The sequence below is a fragment of the Dicentrarchus labrax genome, unplaced genomic scaffold, assembly GCF_905237075.1.
Source record: "Dicentrarchus labrax unplaced genomic scaffold, dlabrax2021, whole genome shotgun sequence".
NCBI lineage: Eukaryota > Metazoa > Chordata > Actinopteri > Moronidae > Dicentrarchus > Dicentrarchus labrax.
The window spans coordinates 21,430,533-21,451,128 of NW_026136718.1; the positions used below are offsets into that span (position 1 = coordinate 21,430,533).

At 39.6% G+C, this 20,596-nt stretch overlaps 2 protein-coding genes across 5 annotated transcripts; one reads left to right on the forward strand and one right to left on the reverse strand.

The window, feature by feature from the left end:
- Positions 1–340: 340 nt before the first annotated feature.
- On the forward strand, positions 341–12,324 carry chaf1a (chromatin assembly factor 1, subunit A (p150)). Of its 3 annotated transcripts, XM_051376079.1 has the most exons (17): positions 341–397; positions 559–661; positions 2,045–2,092; positions 2,561–3,207; positions 3,968–4,030; positions 4,175–4,419; positions 4,523–4,604; positions 4,723–4,791; positions 5,074–5,291; positions 6,326–6,494; positions 6,739–6,819; positions 8,620–8,718; positions 8,845–9,094; positions 9,564–9,726; positions 10,001–10,322; positions 10,524–10,608; positions 11,443–12,324. In XM_051376079.1, the coding sequence occupies exons 2-17, from the start codon at positions 598–600 to the stop codon at positions 11,553–11,555; spliced, it is 2,718 nt and encodes a 905-aa protein (XP_051232039.1). In that variant the 5' UTR covers positions 341–397; positions 559–597; the 3' UTR covers positions 11,556–12,324. The 3 variants fall into 3 exon arrangements, with proteins under 3 accessions (XP_051232039.1, XP_051232041.1, XP_051232040.1); XM_051376081.1 differs by having other exon boundaries at positions 356–661; positions 11,407–11,546; XM_051376080.1 differs by lacking the exons at positions 341–397; positions 559–661 and adding an exon at positions 968–1,062.
- Positions 12,325–13,435: 1,111 nt separating this feature from the next.
- Positions 13,436–19,598, reverse strand: ubxn6 (UBX domain protein 6). Of its 2 annotated transcripts, none has more exons than XM_051376085.1 (11): positions 19,397–19,598; positions 18,744–18,901; positions 17,819–17,883; positions 17,583–17,711; positions 17,354–17,451; positions 17,140–17,215; positions 16,957–17,041; positions 16,601–16,820; positions 15,805–15,935; positions 15,546–15,694; positions 13,436–15,311 (listed from the first exon to the last, which is right to left on the reverse strand). In XM_051376085.1, exons 1-11 carry the CDS (start codon positions 19,477–19,479, stop codon positions 15,186–15,188), a joined length of 1,320 nt encoding a protein of 439 aa, XP_051232045.1. In that variant the 5' UTR covers positions 19,480–19,598; the 3' UTR covers positions 13,436–15,185. The 2 variants fall into 2 exon arrangements, with proteins under 2 accessions (XP_051232045.1, XP_051232044.1); XM_051376084.1 differs by having other exon boundaries at positions 18,744–18,904; positions 19,397–19,597.
- Positions 19,599–20,596: the final 998 nt, after the last annotated feature.

Consider the following 20,596-nt stretch of genomic DNA (forward strand, 5'->3'; position numbering starts at 1 on the left):
GTCCGCGGCCAATCACAGAGCCCAAAACATCAGACAGAAGATACAGCTGACATATTCCGGTTTATAACACAGGGCGTCCCGAACGGGGTGGATAGTACGTTCATTTAAAAAAAAAGCGTAACAGATTTAGTCCACTGAATTAAAGCAGCTCCCATAATTTCGTATTTCTGAGGAACAATTTGAAGTATCACACAACATTTAAAACTCTAGTGCTTCTAACATCCAAGAGAGCGCTTCATTACTACACTAAGCACCGAGTAAACGCGCAGCGCACTGTTTAAAAACAAACGCTTCCACCGGTGATCACTAACGTGGTTTTGACCAATCAGCGACGGTCACTGACGCAAGTGACATACTCCCGCCAATTCCGACTGAGGAGCGCGAGGCAGGCAGCGGGGTAAACCAAGGGAGTTTGTGGAGATGCGGAAAGAGAATATGTTATGTTTTACGTGAAATAAATTAGAAATACATGTCGTTTCAATAGCAGTGCAACACTTTGGTTCGTTTTCGGGGGCATTCTCGGGTGTTTACGAAATCTGTGCCGTTGTTTTTCCGGAGGATATCGCAAACGAGAGGAGCCCCGGGTTAGTGGTTGGGATGTTGGCGGCGGAAAATCCTCCTGTGGACGGACATTTGGCTGCATCGACTCCCCGCAGAAGAGGTAATGCTAATGCCACGTCTACCAACGTACATATGGTTATATTAACTTGGTAAAATGTCTACTTCTGTAATATGGACGGAGTGCAACGTCAGTTTTGTCTAACGCTGATAATTGTGCGTCCACCAAATGAGGAAAAACGTCAGATAAATATGTGTAGCTTAACGTTAAAGTAGCTATTTAACCCTAGCAACCAGGTTTCCCCCATTGACAGCAGTTTACGTTAGCTGTTGTCATTGTTACAGGCGAACGTAAACTGATTTAATATGAAAATCTGCCGCTAACTTTTCATTGAAGCTAGCTGTCTCCGGCTAACTGCCCGGCATTGCTAATGTTATCCTGTTACCTAACTCCTAATTCTGTTACGTTTAATGTCAGATGAGAAACAATAACGTTGTGTTAAAGTAAGATAACTACCAGTATTTTCAGTTCACCAGACTATTAAAAATAAAACTGTAGCTTGTTAGCCTCGGTTGTCAACTCGGCTACACTGCTTCCTCTGTTGCCGTCGCTATGCTAGGTCTTAGCTTCACCCGAGGTGCTTAGCAAAGGATGCTAGTTTTGTTAGGTTAGCAGACAAGCTAGTCGTTGTAGCATCAGTGAGTTTGTTAACGTTAGCGCCTCACATGAAAGCTGTTTTCATAGGTGAATCTCCAGAGCAGCTCCACTGTCTTTGCTCTTTCTCACACACACACACACACACACACACACACACACGCGTATTGTGACTGTAGTAACTCGGCGTTGTGTGCAACAGTTCTCAGTAGTAGCGAGGTTTTCAGTATTGTGGTCGGGCATGCATCCTTTGCCTGACAGCCGTGTAAGGTGCCTGCCCTGCGGACTAGACCGGGCCTTCAGTACCCACTGATACACCGGTTGGCGGGAGAGCAAACCAAACACAACCAACACATTCATTGTAACGTTGTAGTGTTAGCACACCGACGTTGTGACATTTAATGGTTCTCCTTTACAAATTATACACTCGGGGGCGTTTTTGCTACTGGATAAACTTTTCACATTAATACAAGGTGATTTAGGATTTGAAGACCCACAGTGCATGTGGTCATTACAGTAGTAAACTAATCTTATTCCTCCAAGCGGAGTCTTAATAATAAAGTTATTGCGTGGAGTTGTTGTTGTGTAAGTGTGTTATCCGCCTCTAGGTTGTTGTTATTTTAAATATAGTCACGCAAATAAGTTATATCTTGAAAGCTTTACGTGCAGTGGATGTCATTTTAAATTAGCATTGTGTTTTCATCTGCTACAAAAATCTTCCAGTTCAAGTCATTGATTGATCTTCAGTGCTAGTTCATTATTTCCTATATTTTGAAATGATGTTGGGCTCGAAGTATTATCTTCTGATGTGTCTGTTTTTGTTCTTTTCAGGCATGGATTGTAAGTCAAGTAACAATGCCAACAAGAAACTTATCCAAGGTAAAAAAACGTTTGTGATTTTGTTTGATTTTACATTGGACACTATTAAAATATTATTATTAGAATAATACATGATAAGATACAATTAATAATAACTTAGCATGGAGGATGTATTATTTTAATAGTATGCATGTCTTACCATACTTAACTTTTACAATGTCTATTAATGGTTTTTGCACCTTTTATGTATTGCTTATTTTGTCTTGATTATATTTACATAGTAGCATAAACTCATACTGTTGTAATTCAACTATATGGCTTTAGTTGTTTCGACCTGGGATTGTTAAACCCCTTAAATCTCTGTTGTCAGTGACATATCATATAATCTGTCAATTAACACATAAACTTTTGTATTTTGATGAACAACTGTGCGATAGCCCCTTCATCTGTTGTTCATTATGCGGAGAGATACAGCACAACTGCTCAATGACTCAATTTTTGCTTTTTTAACTTAAATTCTGCCTGCAGCTCGTCTCCCATTCAAGCGCCTGAACCCTGAACCTAAAGACAACCAGCCACCTAAACGCCCCTGTGGACATGCCTGCCCTGAACCAGGAGTCTCAGACAGGGAGAATGAGAATGAGTCCTCTGCACTCCCTGTGCACAATGGGCCACCCTTGGTTAACGGTCTTGGGCCCCTTGATGGCTTCCTGAGCCGCAGGCGCCCTTCACCCTCAAATGAGAACATGGTAATAGATCTGACTGCGGACAACAGTTCACCTGTAAAGCGCCTTGATTCACCTGCTCCTGCCTCTCCCTGCCTCCCAACAAAGGACAAGCATAAGGGAAAAGACACAACTGCCTCTTCTGGGAAATCCAAAAGTGCTGATCACACTCCTAAAACACACACTTTAGACTGCACGGTAGTCAACAAAGATGACGTAGAAGAGGAGGAGGAGGAAGAGGAAGAGGAGGAAAAAGATGGGAATCAGACTGCTTCTATCTCGCTGCTTGACACAACACAGGATTCTGAAAGTGAGCCAGAGGAGCAGAATGAGTCAGGAAACGTTTCCAGTTTAGGAAACAGGTCCATGCTGTCAACTTCATCAGTGAGCTCCTCATCTGAAAGCTCACCTGAGAAGACTGATGACCCTACACTCTCTACAACACCTACAGTATGTAGTATCTCACAGTTTGCTATTTATTTAATCCCACTTAGTGATGTGTAGTAGAAAGCACTTACAGTGTTTTGAGTAACACAAAACAAACTGCAGGAAGTGCTGCTTTAGGTGTGAAAAAAAGGTGTCCCTATGGTGGGGGACATTTAGTTTTGGTTAGTACTTACTAGGTTACTTATTAAGATTTGTTGAAGAAATCTGAGGCTCTCAAGAGGGTAGTGATTTTAAAAAGCTTTAATATCTAATGGCTATTTACTCATAGTAACTATGAGTATTACTCAGTTAAGATGAATAAATAGCCATTAGATATTAGTGCTTTGGGTTTCACAAATGTTCTTGTTTGTTAATATATACAATAGATCTTAAAACATTTACAGATATCCTCAGTATTAAAGGACCAGTGTGTATGATTCAGTGGCATATAGTAGTGAAGCTGCAGATTGCAATCAACTCGCCTCACTCTCCAGTTTCAAGCATATAGGAAAAAAACTACGGTGGCCGTGACACTAAAAAAAAAAAACTTGAAAGGCCCTGTTTGTTTGGTTTGTCCATTCTGGGCTACTGTAGAAACATGGAGGTCTCCGTAGAACAGGCCCCGCTCTCTCTGTAAATAAAAACGTCTCCTTCTAAGGACAATATCATCGTATTGCAATCATTTTTCCAGATATTAATCACGCAAATTAGACTGGATGACATTGTGTCAAACACATTCAGACAATGATTATCATTTTTGTTTTGTTTTTCCCTATCATCACAGGAGCCAAAGACCACCCCCAAGATACCAGCAGAACAGAAAAATATCAAAAGACGCTCATTAAAGGTGGGATTTTTAATGGATACACTACAAACGGAATTTGAATTGTGTTCTAAATTTCATAGATGTTGGTTTAAACCATTGTGTCACAGCCTTATTTGTTAATTCACTGTTTTTTTTTCTCATCTGATTGAACTTTTGCACTTGTAGAGTTTACAAGAACAAGAGGACAGGCTTCGACAGCAACAGGAGAAAGAGCGCCAGAAGGAAGAAGCTAAAGCTGCAAAGGAAAAAAAGAAAGAAGAGGCTCGCAAGCTAAAGGAGGAGCGAGAAAGAGAAAAACGAGAGAAAAAAGAAAAAGATGAGCGAGAGAAACGAGAGAAAAAAGAAAAGGAGGAGAAGGAAAAGGCAGAGAGGTTAAAAGCCAAAGAGGAGCAACGGAAATCAAAGCTAGAGTGAGTAATGAAAACTCTATATAACATATTTTCTGTTTTGTGAGTCAGTGTTGGTTATGGTTGATTTTGGTTTGCTACATGATTTGCTATAATCTTTCTTCAGGGCAAAGCTTGAAGAAAAACGGAAGAAAGAAGAGGAGAAGCGAATGAAGGAAGAAGAGAAACGGTTGAAAGAAGAGAAGGATGTAAGTTAATGTAGAAGTGCTGGTCTGAGTTAGGTAGATACTACAACATTATTTTTTCCAGATTTGATATGGTCCATTTTACTGAATAGTCTGTTGACCAATGTGTATCTGTTCATAGCGCCTCAAAGCTGAGAAAGCAGAAATTACACGATTTCTACAGAAAGCCAAGATCCAACAGGCTCCAAAGGTTAGTAAATATCACACTTTTACAGAAAAACTTTATTTAGGTAAGTTTATCCCTCTATAAACTGTTTTGTTCATAACTACATTGCTCACTGGTACACTTTGTTGATGCCTAAAATCTAGTGATTATTATGTTATCTTAGTGCCTAATCAACATTCGCTTACAGGGTATAATGTTGCAACACATGCTCTAATCCTCTGTATCCTCTTTTTTTTTTTACAAAGATAGTCAACTGAAATACTTGGTAATAACAATATGACTGCAACTTGTTGTATCCCTTTTCAGACACTTGCAGCTGCGTGTGGGAAGTTTGCTCCATTTGAGATAAAAGAAAACGTGTTTCTGGCACCACTGTGCCGGGTTCAGTGTGAGGACTCTGTTTTGGAGGAACTGGACCAGTATTTGTTGAACCCAGCTGATAAACGAGATGGACTGAAAGACTGGATTGGACAAAAACCCCGCCGGTGGGGACCCACCAAACCCAGACAGACTGACTCCCTAAGGTGAGACTGGCAATAGTGATTATCATAAAAACTGATATATGGTGGTGATATTATAGTGACTAAGAAAATACCAGTATATTCTGAAACTTCCATTGAAGTGATCAGTTAACAGAAATGTATCCATACATCGATCCAAAACTTGATACCTAAACTCGAAGTATTGGCTAATATCTAGCTGATGCCAGAGTTGTGTACACACTAATTAGCATCTTGCTACGTGTAAGGTTGTGTGAAACTGTAACCGCAATTCAGTTCTTAATTATGAGTGGAGAGAGATATAAAAGGAGCACATGGCAATAACAATGCATTGACAGATGCACCATCATGGTAAACCTGTCTCATACTCGTAACACTCATTCTGTGCTGTAGGGTCACTGCTGTTGTGCACAGATACTGAAATATATACAAACAGTGCTGGGCTGATTTCAGCAGCTGTGATCCAAGCTAATTCTGTACACGCTGTCTTCTGCCTGTCTATATGGTAGATCAAAAAAGGCTTCACTTAACATAACTCTCTGTCAAAAGACCTATGGACAATACAAGGTCTCTTTCCTCACAAACCAAAACTAAATCTCTTAACGAATGTAGCTACGCGACAGTTTTATAACATTTAAAACGGTTTAAGTTGCTGAAACTTCATTGTTAATTAGATATTACACCAGTTCTCGTTTTCTGAGCCGTTATCAAGCTTTGTTAATCCTCTAATGAAATGAATTTCGTCTTTTATGAAGCTCAACAACTCCTTTTAGTTAATGATTCTGTATATTTTACCAAACAGACTTTCCATTTGGCTCCAGGTTGGTCAGCTCTGGCATTTTCTGTATAATTTGTTAAAAACTTGCCTGGCTCAAAACATGTTTGGTGGCTGGGATCATCTATTACATTCTCAGCTGTGTGCCGTGGTTCATAATGTGTTGTGTAACTTCAGATGCTTGGTGCAGTTTTTGTGCTTCCTATATACATTTTTTGAATACATTTTCCTGTAACTTTATGGTTAACCATTCTTTCTTCCCCCATGCGTATGATTTTCTCAGTGAGTGTATAGCAGTGGAAGGGCCTAAACCAGATGGCGTGCCTGATCGTAAACGTTATGGACCTATGAAACTGCTCCAGTTCCATGAAAACTACCGTCCAGCGTACTGGGGCACCTGGAGTAAAAAGAGCTCACACATCTCACCTCGCTGCCCTCTTAAACAAGATAAGGTAAGTCTTTTTGCAAAAGTATCATTCTGTTCAATATACTCATCCCATAATTAAGAGATCTCAATGATACTCAGCATTACCTACTTTTCTTTAACGGTATTATATTGATGTTTGTTTAAATGTAACAGACGTCTGTATCGACTGTCAACTCAAAAGATTATAGCTTTGATTCAATATTTACACTTTATCCAAGAATTGTATTTGCATTGTTGTGAGGAATAACAGCTGTGTTCTGTGACCACAGGATTTGTTTGACTATGAGGTGGACAGCGATGAAGAATGGGAGGAAGAGGAACCAGGAGAGTCCCTGTCACACAGTGAAGGGGTGAGTATGACGATGTTCTAAAATTTCCTCTGTTTATGTAGTGTATACATCAATATCTAGTATTATTACAGAGAGTGTTTGTTATTTTATACTTTATTGTATAAAAAACGAACGTTAAGGAACCTCTTCGATGCAGGCATTTTTTTTCTTGACGCATTGTAGAACTATTCAATTGTCAAGCATTTTCATTGAATTGATTATCATTCACTTTAATGTACTTAAAGTGTGTGCTATGCAACTTTATTAAAGTGTATTTAAAAAATCTGATCGGGACTCGGTATCCGCAGACACTCAATATTAAATGACTCGAATACTTTCTACACCTCTTGTTAGCACACCCACAGCTTCCCTTTAAGAAAGCTGGGCTTAGTTAGCTGCTCGCAGTAATCACGTTTTCTTCTGTGATTTGTTGTTTTGTCTTTTTGTTTTTGCTGTTGTGGGAAAAACTGAAAACAGAAAAAGCAATGAGTGTTATTTCGTTTGTACTGTGGCCTGACCTCCGGTTTTAGGCTAGTCAGTGTTAGCTTTTTGCAGTCTGCTGAGAAGGGAACAAGAAGATGCGGCAGAATTGTTAAATAAACAGCGGTTTTTTATTTATTTCCTGTGCAAGCAAACACAACACACAGTAACTATGATACTGCAACCGGAGCTTATTTACACAATTTATGAATGAGTAAACGAAACTACCTCTCTCGTAACGTTACACCAAAGATGTTGACAACGTTAACTTCATGAATTGTCTCTGGTTACAAATATATTTATTGGGAGAAATCTTGTGCTACTGTTGATGTACATACAGCTTGACAACAGACTGGGATACGTTACTTTGTTTATTTGCTGCGTCACATGTAGTTTAATGGGGAAATCTGCATTTTTATTTTATTTTTTAAGAGTACAGCGGCCATTCAGCACTGGCAGTTTGGCTGTGGTACAATGGTTGTACTGGGCTAACATTGTTTACTCCATAAGAATAAGAATGTAAGCTGTCTCTTGCTCACTGCCATCACCTTCAGTATTTGGCCGTCAGAAAAAAACTGTCCAAGGCTTTTTGGCTTTTACCTTTCCACCTTGATATTATCCCTAAATGTCAAAGCATCTGTGTTACCGTCTGGCTCACTAGATGAGGTTGCTAGGTAACATTTGTTTGTGAAAGTTGAAAGTATTGGGCAAATTGGTTTCCAACCAAGCTGCTCCACTGTCACTGTAGTTTAAAAAATATCTTAAAATTACATTCTTTAATTAAAAAATCATGATGTTTACGCCCAGCAGGTCGTCGGGATGCCACACACTGGCAGAAACCCTGGGCTGCTGTATTTAAATTTCAAACTCAAACTAGTTAAATATAGCTAAAAATTAAGCAATCATTTTAAAACATACTTGCAAACATGCAAAAATGTTGGCATGGTCCTTTTTTTTAAAAAAGGTTTTGAATAAAGTTATTCAGAATTGCTTTGAGATTTAAAAGGTGCCTTTTAAAGAAGTATGAAATGATTGACAAGTTTTATGTTGTGTTACCCATGCATGGCTTTTTAGCTGACTTTGTCATAATCTGTATTACTGAAAGTACAGATGTAGATTTGTTGATCTAAATAATCAAAGCATATCATTAAGTTTTATTGGAGTGTTTTGTTTTTTTCTGAATGTATTAACATTATGGAAGGAAATGGGCTTCAATTTGTTTTTTGAACTTGAGCCAGCAACAAAACACACGCTTTTATCATATATTCATATTGTGGAAGTATGAGATTATATTAATTTTACTTTATTTTTTTTTAACTTTGAACTGTTGATAATTTTCAGGAAGACGAGGAGGAAGGCGGTGGTGATGATGATGATGATGATGGCTTCTTTGTTCCTCATGGCTACCTTTCAGATGATGAGGGGGCTCTGGAAGAAGAGGTACGGCAGTGGCTGATTAATGAATTTTATTTGTTGCATTACTCTGATAGACGGTTGACAGATTTTCTTGTTTCAAAATATTTAAAAATACCTGTTTGTACCAATAACACACATGCAATTTCCCAGGAGGGTGGCGACCTGGAGAAGCAGAAACTGCGTCAGAAACTGAAAGCAAGGGAGTGGGATGAGTTGATGTCCACCAAGAAGAAGATGAAGGTGCTGGAGCCAGTGGTGAAAGGCTGCGTCTGGGAGGGAGAAGGACCTGGTTCGCAGTTCTTCCAGCCTTATGCTGTGTGTCTGGTCGTGCCTTTACCCAAGGTAGACAACAGCCCAAGCCCAGAGGAGCTGTCACAGAGGCGTCAGAGAGAAGCACAATGTAAGTGTGTGTGTGTGTGTGTGTGTGTGTGTGTGTGTGTGTGTGTGTGACATGATTGACTTGGATACATTGATTAAAGCTGGACAATAGCTTTTGTGGTGATTCATTAGGGACAAACTGAGCCGACATTCCTCTTCAGTGGGAACATTTGCCTTGTTTATGTGGATGTGCAATCAGTGTTGATGGTAAATGTGAGTCAGTGTGTGCTATATTCTCCTCCTCACAGATTAGCAATTTCACAAATCCAGTGTATTTTGGTCCTATAAATTTCAAAGACTTGTATGCTGAACTATTTTGGCAATGGGATGGTGGTGTTGGAGTATAATGATCTGTGTTTACTTTACTTTTAGTTTAACACCATTACATAATTTGTAAGTTACTTACAGTTTGCAACAAATTACTTTTAAAATGTTTATTTATGAGCCAATAATATCTTCTAAAACATCTCTAATGTTCTTGTCTTCTACAGTACTCGGTCAGCTGTTGCCTTTGCTGCACGGCAATATCAACAGCAGCAAAGTGATCATCACTGAGTTTCAGGAGTTTTGTCGTCAGCAGAACTCATCATTATCACCATCATCACCTCCTGAACTGTCCAGCCCTCAAAGCCCAGCAGAAAACATTCCCACCAGGTGAAACAACAATATTTGGTGATAACAATTTCTGTGTACACATGTGAGCTAAAAAGTTAATATGATAAAATGATTTAAATGTTTAACTGTCTAAGAAATTCACCACCTACAAAGGTCTTTCTCTCCATATACAATGTGATATGTTTTATACATTAAGAACAAATACAATAAAAAGTGGACATAAAGTGAATGTAGTACAAGCCACTATACATCTTATTTTGAAATAAATCCTTTAGTTTTATGTCTAATAAAGTGACTTTTTCTTTGTAATCAGAATACAGGTGAAGCGCCTCATGAAGAACAATGCTGTTTATGAGAAGCGCACAACCTACAGACGCTGCTGCTGGTATGTGCACACAGAGGTCCTGTCCCGTTTTGGCCAGGAGGCTCTTCCTGTGCCCTGCCAGTGGACCTACCTCACCACAGGAGCTCGAGAAGAGTCTCGTGAAGAACCCCAGGCAGCCACGGGCTCTCAGGGAAACTCTCCCACTACACCCCAGACCTCCTCCACCACGTCTTCATCCTCCAACAAAAGGAAGAGTGCAGGCAGTATGTCAATCACCAAGTTCATGAAGAGATGTACTGACCCCGAGCAGGTAGAGACCCACTCAGACAGACTTTCAAATTACCATGCAGATTTTACTGCAACATTGTAGCTCTTTGTTGAATGAGTTTAGGCGCCATTTTTGGTATCTTTTTTAAAAATTATCATGTTAAGAAAATATGCTTTTTGCATTTTGCATTTTGATATAAGCCTATAAGTAACTCAAATGGTCTTAAATTCCTGTATTTGCCAGACGGAAGCAATGGAGGCAGACGGTTTTCAAGCTGACACTGAGGATGATGACGAGGAAGACTGCGTCATTGTCTCCACACAGAGTGGTGAGTTGCACAGGAGGAATAAAAAGCTATCATTGCCAACTCAAGACATTTAAAATTTTCATCATCATGATATTTTGGACGTATGCCCAAGTACACATGACTGACTTAGACTAATTATTCAAATGAATCCTATTCCATCACCAGAGCTAAACATTTTAGGAAATCAGCTTTCTTTCTGGGAGTCAACTTTGTATGCTTCTGCAAAGATTAGGGCTGCTCCCGACTAAAGATTTTCCTAATTGACTAGCAGTCATTAGATAAAGCCAATAGTTGACTAGTCGTTGGATGTTTATATTTTTATATATATAAACAGCTGCTAGTTAAATGATAATGAAAAGTGGTAATGATTCTGAAAGTGTCACAACCAGCAAGGAGATTGAACATTTGGGTAATTTTCAACTCCGTATAACATAACACAACACAAGTCTCATTGTTCAAAACACGGAATAAATAACTTACTGGTATATCTTCACTGGGAGCAGGGGGAAATGGTTAGCCTGGCTCTGTCCAAAGTTGAAATTGCCTTTACAAGTACATCATATAGGTATGATTTTGTTTAATACACAAAGAAAAATGGAAAATTGATGTATAGGGTATTCATCTGTGAATATATACTGTGCAGATTATCTGTGGTTAAGCTAGTTGCCCTCCAGCTCTTTATAAATGTATGGATACCTCTGCAGAGTTAAGGCACACATTTCTGTGTGTGTTTTAGGCATCGGCCTCATTCATTTACAAACCTGTGAAAACTTCATAGAAATAGATGGATGGAAGTTGTTTTTTGTTTTGTTTTTTCAGAATCTAAATGAAACCTCATTAAATATTACTCTGTAGGCCCAACCAGAGTGGACTCGTCCAGCAAGGGAGACTGTCTGATGGAAATTACCCCTTCTGACACAGCGGCTCTTCCTGTGGCCAGTGCTGCTCCTACACTCGCCACTGCCTGAGGACAGGTCTCCTCTAAACAAGCTACCCTGTTTCCCACGAAAATCCCTCCCTCCTGGTTCTGAACGCTACTGTGTCTGAGACAGAAGATGAAGCACCTCACTCTGGTACAAGCAACTCACATCAGGTGACGTCTGCTCTGTATTAAGAGTTTCCTCTCACCCAATATTTTTTTAAAGGAGTCAGGAGTCATCTTGCCTGTAAAATGTAGTTGTGCATAAAATCAGAATGTCTGAATTGATTATTGAGGGCCGGTGTGTCCAGTGTTTGTTAACAATGTGTCTGATTTTTTTGCATTAAAGTTTCAGTCAGGCATGTTTGACATGAGCCTCTTTAAAGTGAAAGGTGAAAGTCTCTCTAGCACTGCTTTAGCTACAGCAGATTGGGTTGAACAGAAGGAGGAAGAGCAGAATGGAAATGCCCCATTTTCATGAGAAGAAGCATCCAAGACATCAAGAACAACATTATTTACTCTTTTTGAAATGTTGAATTTTACAACATTCTTGGATTTCCTCTAATCTAACTGTATATAATTTACCAGAAACAATAGTTGGGGAAATAAGAGGCTCAAAGTCCATCCGTACATTTCCCTTTGATTTCAATGGGTGCGTTTATTCTGCAATTTCAAATTCTGACAACTCAGTGGAGTAGTTGCTAGACCTGTACTTGTACAGTTAGGTCCATTGTCACGTTGTTTTATAAATATGTATTTTCTGTATTTTTTTCAAGAATACTTGAACAGGATAAATTCATTAAACATGAATAAAAGTACTGCACTTTTATATTCCATTCATTCCTCGCCATTTCATCTGAGTACCTTTATGATAGCGTGATGCTAACGCTTCACCATTCTGACTCGCTCTTATTTCTTATGAGCAGCTGAACTGGTTTGGTTGAGACTTATGTTGATGTTAAAGAATGTAGGAGATGCTGTAATGCCTGAGGCTGCTTAACAGTGACCGTTAACAGTGAACAGTGAACATAAGTCTTTTTTTTTCATATTTTGACAAGACTTGAGCAACAAGAGGTACTCAACCCTCGTAGTAAATACTGAGAAGAGCCATCTTTGCTGTCAGTTACAACTTGAATATATGCACATCTGGGCACTGCAGTTTTGCCACTTTCTAGGAAGTTTCCTGGAAAGAACTAATGAAAGGGAAAATGTTAGTTTTTTCTTTAAATAACTTCTCAATGTAAACTCAAGAAACATGCATTCATTATTAAAACATTTGAAACGTTTTTTCTTATATTAAATTGTGTGCTCGCCTGTAGCATCCCAATTTAACATTTATGTTCTGTTTTGCAGTGAATAAAAGACTCACTAGCAATTGATTAAACTTAGATAGTTCAACGTGTAACAACTAAACACTTTTTTCACTTTGCATAATTCTGGGAAAAAATAAAACTGCAATTATTCCCTCATCCTTAGCCAAACTATTCAAGTGCTGAGGCATTAAGCCTTTAAAATAGTCAAATTTGGTGTAATCTGACTGTAAAACGGTCTTCCCCTTCATTTTCAAATTAAACTCAGAGGGTAATGCAGTCAGTTGTGTTCATTGTCACAGAATGTAGAGCAGTCTGTTAATCACTGGCCAACAAGGTGAATGACATCATCTGATTCACTGTTACTAAACAAAACGTTGGAAGGAAGTGACCGCATTTAAAAGGCAGTGTGTACTACCACTCTGATCCAGTAATTTATCTTTTGATCAGGCGAAAAGGGGTTTTGGACATGCGTTGAACCCTGAATTGTTTCATTTGTAGGTATTGCCAGACATTTCAGTGGAAAGAACACTAATTGTAATGTAATATATACAGTATTCTAGGTCTAGATAGTATTAAAGTAGCTTTTCTTCAGGTACAGATTGGAGCCAAACACTGATTTGCTTCATAATTCTGTTTATTAAACAAAAGCTAAGATGCAGTGCAAGCGATCTTTATTACAGGCAGGTTAAAAATCAACAGAACACAGCTCTGAACATCTGGACAACAACTGCTCACTAATTCTTTTAATAAAGTTACAAATAACACTTCCATTAAATACCTGTGGGCAACTGGTGGACAGTCTGAACAAGACAGCAGAGGAGTGAAGAAATGCTGCTTATGGCTGACAAATTCTGGGAGTGTGCATCAAATAATAATCCAGTACTTGTATTGTTGCGTTTCTGGTGTGTAATACTGTACTAATGTGTAAAGTGGTGACAGTGATTTCTATTGTTAAAACAAAACAATCCCAGGACTTTGAGCTCTATGTCAATGACATGTTTGTGTATGGGATGTATCAGAGAGACGAGCAAAGAGAGGTAGGTTGTTGTCATCTTAACCAACCATAAGCAGGAGAAACTAATTAGCTTTTACAGATTTACCTGGTATAGATTCATGTAGAGAAAACATTACCAAAATAAATGTATTAACCTTCAATAACATGGGTGGATCTAAGATATTTTACACTTTTTGGATACATTTGAAACTTCAGTCTGTGTCACAGCTTTCTCATTGGATACAGTGGTGCTATAAATTTCATTTTCATATATCCCAACATGTTTGAAACATTGACCCCTTTTTATCTCAAGGAAACGTGTTTGATACAAACAAAATACAAGACTAACTAAAAGCACCATTATGAAGACAAGTCCATGCTGCCAGTGTTAACAACAAAAATGTAATTCATGCCTGCCTGCATGCCACAGCGAGTTGGTTACATGGAGCTTCTGCAGTGAGCCTCTACAAATAAACAATTTATCATTAGTAGATTAGTAACAAAGCAATATTGGGGGGGGCGGACGACCTCAATTTTTAATTCAAACTATCCAGAAGAAAACATTTTGATTTGATTGACTCATGGTTTAGGCTTGTGCTCATACGTGTAAAAATACATTTGTAGTTTTAATTATTATTTATTATAAATTATTATTTAATTATAAGTCTGTTGTACGACACCAAGGAGCGCAAGGCCATTGCAGAGCAGAGGACAAACAGGCAAACCAGACCTATCACACCAAATCAGACAAAACACTGTTCAAACTTGAGCACTGCCAAACAAAACTAATAGCATTTCAAGTCTCAATTAAAGCCGGCACACAGACACCCAGCAGCTTTTTAAATGAAAGAAGCTAGGCGCTGAGACACACAATACACAACAACAACAGTATCTGATTCACTTGGCTTCACTACTCGTTTTCCTTTCTACATGACTGTACAGTCAGAGGTGAGCACTGTTAATCCAACGGTCTGTTTACTTTAAAAAAGTGTTGACACAGTTAAAACAAGGTCTCTCAACATGTCATGTGAAGTATACCTGACTGTTAAGAGCACAGAGTCTGTTTACTTCACAGCATGTACATTCATTCAGGGTGCAACAAAAAAAACATCACTTGGCTCTCTCTCCTTACATCTGTTATTAATGCTTCCTTTAACAAAATGTGCTGCTGACACAGTATGTAGTGTGACGTTATCCCCTCACAGAGAGAGAAGGGTACACTGAGCAAAAGCATTAGGGTGAAGTTGCCCCTAGTCTGTCACTGCTACTGATTTAAGTTAGAATTTGCAAAAATAAACGTATCACTAGTCATTTGTAAAGGGGCAATTTCACCCCAGTGGTGCCGGGGGGGGGTTCAGAGACAGAACGTCACTCAGCTCAGGGTCCGAATGGTTTCCAGCAGCTCTGGTTTGAGGAGGGCGGGGCTCTTTCCACCTGCAGCTGCAATATCCGCCTGCACAGCTGCATCCCAGGAAAATGTGAGCAGAGCTGCCGGGACCTACGTGAACACATTTGATATTAACTGCAAATACTGTTGTAAAAAAAATGACATTCCAACTCAGTTATTTTCATTATTGACATATTGTTTGTTCTGTTTTATATATATAGTTCAGTGTTGGTGTTGGTCGTATCACCAGCCATACCATTAAAAATGAATATGTGTAATAGAAGTAATATAAATACACTGCTCTCTGAAGGCCAGTTTCATGGGAGTACTCTGGTTTCAACTTACCAAGTTACACTCAGCAAGAGCGACTTCATCAGACTCTTGTAGTTTCTGACTTCCAGGAGCGATGAGTTCAAAGGGCTGCCAGCCGTCCACCAAGGACTCCCGTACAAACCCAAACAGCACAGGAAGCCGGTCCCACGCATAAAAGGTCCCTGGAATCACACATTACCTTCTATCAGCGCTTTCAACAAAACTTGTAACTTGTTTTGTTGGGTTGTTGACTTCTATTGTTCTCAACTGGTTTTTAAAAAGAGGCTCTTACCTTGTAGCAGGTTTCCATCAGGCAGTCTGATCCTGAGCAGGGTGTAGTTGTATTTCCTTCTCTCCCTCTGCTCCTCTTTCTCCCTCATGGCCTTAGTGCGCAGCATGGCATTCTTCTCCACCAACTCACTCCTGGGAAACACACACAAGACATCCATGGCACTGAGTGTAGGTTTCTTTAAAATAATGCTGGACAAACACCAATGGACATCAGTCCACAGAGATGTGTGAGATGATGCACAGCACACCCATGAGCATGTGTTTGAGGCTGTTAACAATCATGGCCAATTACAACTGCCCTTTCCTTCTCCTGATAGCAGAGAATGTAATGAAGTGGTGTGGTGTGAAGGCCAAGAAGATGTCCTCCGACCTCCCTGATGATTTTTATTCTAACTGGGAAGCTGTGTAGAGCACAAGCTATAGCCAACCAGTTTGCTGAGCACAAGCGCACAGACATGTATGTGGTTGTTGTCTAGTGCTGCTTGTGCAAGATTTGATCAGGAACAATGAGTCAGGAGTTTATTATCTTACTTTGACAAAGACAGTTACTCACATGAGAAATGCTGTAATTTGTCTGTGATGTGTACAGTATTAAGACATTTTGTGTTCATTTGGGGAGGACTCCACAAGAAAGTGTCGCAATACACAGTCTTGATATCTAACTTACACTGTGGTACTGGAATGAACTTAATGTTTAATTGTGTTGTTTTTGCCAAATATAAAATTTGAACTTGTTTACTGTTGGATCCACTTTTAAATGTTGTTTCTATAACCATCTATTAGCAGGGAGTCTGTACCTCTGCTGTTGCTCTTTCTTCAGCTCCTCCGCTGTCAGGTTGTAGAATTCCTGTGGCAGCTCGAAGCGTTGGGCGTTGGGAGAGGGTCTGAACACTTGAGGCTGCCTGTCCAGCTGAGCTCTAACTGGCTCTCCTCTCTGGAGACGATCTCTCCTCTCCTTCATCAGCTCCAGGGCATCGGAACTCTGCTCTGGTAACACCAGGAACTCCTCTTCCTCCTCTGATCTCCAGGAAAGGCAAGCACAAATCAGCATAATGTAATAGGCACTGACTGTGATAAATAAAAGGAAAACTATTGAGCCTAACACCCTGTTGATAAGGAACTTGTTTGTCAAAAGGCATCTGGATTAATTTACCTTGACCCTCTACAGGAAGCATAATGCTAATGAAGCCCAGCGCCTGCAAGAACTCTCTAGTGCCCTCCACAGAACGAACCTTATCCTAAAATAGATAAAAGAAGCAATGCTATAAAAAATGATATTCCTAATGCTTACAATAAAGGGGATTCCATCAAACGGGTCATAAATGCACAAACACACCTGGAACACCTTGTTGCTGAGTTTAATCTTCCTGTATTTCTCCTCTGTGGGATTCTTACATATATTGTCAACATACCTATTGACAAAACAATGAAAAAATATGAAGTTACATAAAGTTAACAAAGATAGTAGAACACAAGTCAATTCCAGCCAGAGTTGGAAGATAACCTTACATTTGTCATTATCATGATCCTAGACCATTACAGTGTCTTACTTGCTTATGATGTCCACAGCCGCCTTCACTTTCTCTCTGTCTTTGTTAAATGTGTGGACCATCATAACAGAGGCCTCAATGTCATCCTCCTCAAACCGCTGACAGTGACAACAGAGGACATGTTTAGTCAACAGCACTCACAAACAGATTAAATTGTTAGGTCAGAATTGCAAATACGCTCTAATTTGAGCTAAAACGACAACAATTGGATGCATATCTTCAGACGTACCATAAAAATGGCCTCTTTAATGTGTACCTCCCTCTCACTCTTAGTTAAAGTGGCTCCAGTTAGCGGACAGGTGAAATACACACCTGACACCGAGAGGCAGGTGGGATCTTTTACTGGCACTTTGGATCCCTGGAAAGAATTGTCATCCATCAATATCATCAGACTAAATGCTGATCACTGAGAGACAAACAGAATCTTAATGGTGTCACTTGGTTTAACCTCACTATAATACATACCTCTGCTGTAGCTGCATTTTCTTTTCCAGCCAGTGCAGCCGCCTCTGCCTCCAGTTCTCTTTTAACTACAAGCAAACACAGAAAGTTGTGCAATTATGTGTCTTTTCTAGTAACCAGTGACCGTGTCAGTGACAACAGATCATAAACAATAGAAAACTAAACTGAGATTCTTTAAATCAAACTCTTATAGTGCAGTCTAAACAACAAAAACATCTGTTCTGTTGTTCGTCTGAGCTGGCCTCAGCAGTTAGATAGCCAATCAAACACAGCTCTTTAACAGTTACTTTAAGTGTCTTCTGGGATGACTGAAATTACTCTCTACTGACATGCATCCTCAGGATATAGACACAGTCAAAAGCCCGCTGCTTAATAAATACCGTGGGTACAAGGGAAAACCATTACACTGTTAGTGCATGGAGCTAAGTGACAAACCAAATTATCTAATCATATAGACAAGAATAAATGTACCAATGTTTTTGTTTTTAAAGCCAAAGCCAGTAACTCAAGTTGTCAAGATTATGAATTTTCAACACATGTAAGCTTTTTTAAAAATATCTATTTTATGGTGATTGAGTAGTTTTCAAGAGGAGACATGTCACACATTACAGTAGCAGACAGTTGGCTCAAATAGTTTCACAGTAATGGAGTGACACCAACATTACCACACAGTGTGAGGCTGATAGTTGGCCTATAAATATAATGTTTAATCAGGTCAGCCTTCATGACCACAACCTATAACCCTGATCTGAACTAGGGCGTCACAACCCCAAACCTCTCACACCTCTCTCACTACATGTAACAACATTCAGGTCCCATTATCCCAGAAAGTACCAGTGATGTGAGGAGGGGGTGAGCTTCATTTTGATTTCTGACACCCCCCTTTACTGAACCACTGTTGGATGGATGGGGGGGTCGTTTGCCTCACCCTGGTTCCTGATGGCGTCCTGAGAGGTGTGGACCTTCGGCCGCGGATGATGTTCAATCCTGGCCAGGGCTGCAGCTCCAGCTCTCTGGGCTCCTTCACTGGGAGCATGGCGGTTATTCTTGGCACTGGAGCTACTCTGCACTTTGTCGGGCTTGCTACTGCTGTGTGAAGAGGACAGAAAGACGGAGTGAGGAGGAGACATGTTGTGGGTTCAGCCTCGGGTTTTAGTTTACGTAAGAAGTGTGCAGTTCAGTTAGCTGGTTAGGTCCATATGCTAACAACACAATCCAAACAGCAGTGACACAGCAGCTGTATTTGAACATTTAGTTAAACTTGGTGGCTTAACTGCGAGTAAAAGTCACTGTAGTTACTAACTTAAGACTGTTGGTTAAATAATCTTGTTCGGGGATTAGCTGTTAGCTACCCTGAAAGTAGACGGACACCTTCCGCTGTGATGAGTATTATATAACGCTAATCCAGCTGCTAACAGTTAGCCCATCTAACACACAGAGAATCAGGATTGCTCTAGTTAGCTGTATGACTTGCTGATATCGATCCAATAATCAATGATGACCAGCAACGAGCCGTTTCCTAACTCCATATGACAGACAGCTAGGTCCGTGGCAAGCGTTGTATGAAGGTGTGTTGTTTACCTGGCGTCCTCTGTTAGTTTCTTCCCAGGTCCCGCAGATTTAAATTTAATGTCCTTCTTAATGTCATCGAAAAACTTCTTCATTTCCTTTAGTTGTCCCACAACAACCCGATCGCACAAACACAAATGGATGAAGAGCAGCCAGCAAACTCTAGCGAGGATGAGGAAGAGGAGGAGGAGGACCAAAACAAAATTGTGCCAGCTGACAGGAAACTACTTCCGCTTCAGAGCTGGTTGTGTGTCGCCTCCTTGTGGTTGAGTTCAGCACTGCAGCGTACGGTCGGCTTCTACTTCTACTTCTTCTTTGAAGGTGCATACCGCCACCTACTGTACCGGAGTATGTAGACAGGGGTTTACACATTGGATTTACATTGTTATTAACTCTGCAAATATAAGATAGAATATAGTTTGTTTTCAAAACAAAACAAAACAAAACAAACAAACAAACAAACAAACAAAAAACACCTCACCCAACTGCTCTATCCAGACTTTACTCTATCTTGTCATATAATATAATATAATATAAATATAACCTTGTATCCTTTCTGTGCATCCTTTGTCTCTTCTCCAGTAGTCCCCAGTTTCCCCTCCATGTTCTCTCTCGCTTCCTTTTATTTATTACAGTACGTGTTCTACATTTTATATTGTTTTGCAATGTGAACATTTTTCTGCCCATTGTTTACTGTTGAGAAAGAAAAGTGTAGTTTAATCAAATCTTAATCTAGTTAAAATTACTTCGTCCTTCCTCCCTGTGCATTTATTGATTTCTGTCATTTGTAATATATTATTATCCCCCTACCATATTTTTCTTGCCATTTTTCTCATTATTCCCTTTTTAATTATTGCTTTTCCTTCCTCTTTACCAAAAGGGATATCTACAAAATATTGAAAAATATTTCTTATTTGTTGCAATTCATTCACATGCAGTGGAGTTACACATCTTATTCATATCAGTCTGTGTCTGCTTGAGTATTTCCACAATGTGAGGTATGTTATTCCAGAACAATATAACCAGACTTTGGATTCACTGGCACACATTAGATAATCATTAAGTGAGCTCAGAATTAAGTATAAAAATTACTGCTTATGTCTCAAGTGTCAAGATGTTTACACCAGTGCAGGTTCAGTACTTGCTCGTGCTCACAGACAAACATAATCAGCTGCTGCATTCTACAAAAACACACGTGGCCCATCTGAATGT

Excerpts from the sequence above, each read along its gene's own strand:
- chaf1a (XM_051376079.1), top strand. The coding sequence starts at position 598 with ATGTTGGCGGCGGAAAATCCTCCTGTGGACGGACATTTGGCTGCATCG. Across the intron at positions 9,095-9,563 it reads GCGTCAGAGAGAAGCACAAT|TACTCGGTCAGCTGTTGCCT; the intron begins GTAAGTGTGTGT and ends TGTCTTCTACAG. Across the intron at positions 9,727-10,000 it reads GCAGAAAACATTCCCACCAG|AATACAGGTGAAGCGCCTCA; the intron begins GTGAAACAACAA and ends CTTTGTAATCAG.
- ubxn6 (XM_051376084.1), bottom strand. The coding sequence starts at position 19,479 with ATGAAGAAGTTTTTCGATGACATTAAGAAGGACATTAAATTTAAATCT. Across the intron at positions 18,905-19,396 it reads AAACTAACAGAGGACGCCAG|CAGTAGCAAGCCCGACAAAG; the intron begins GTAAACAACACA and ends CTCTTCACACAG. Across the intron at positions 16,821-16,956 it reads GCTTCCTGTAGAGGGTCAAG|AGGAGGAAGAGGAGTTCCTG; the intron begins GTAAATTAATCC and ends CCTGGAGATCAG.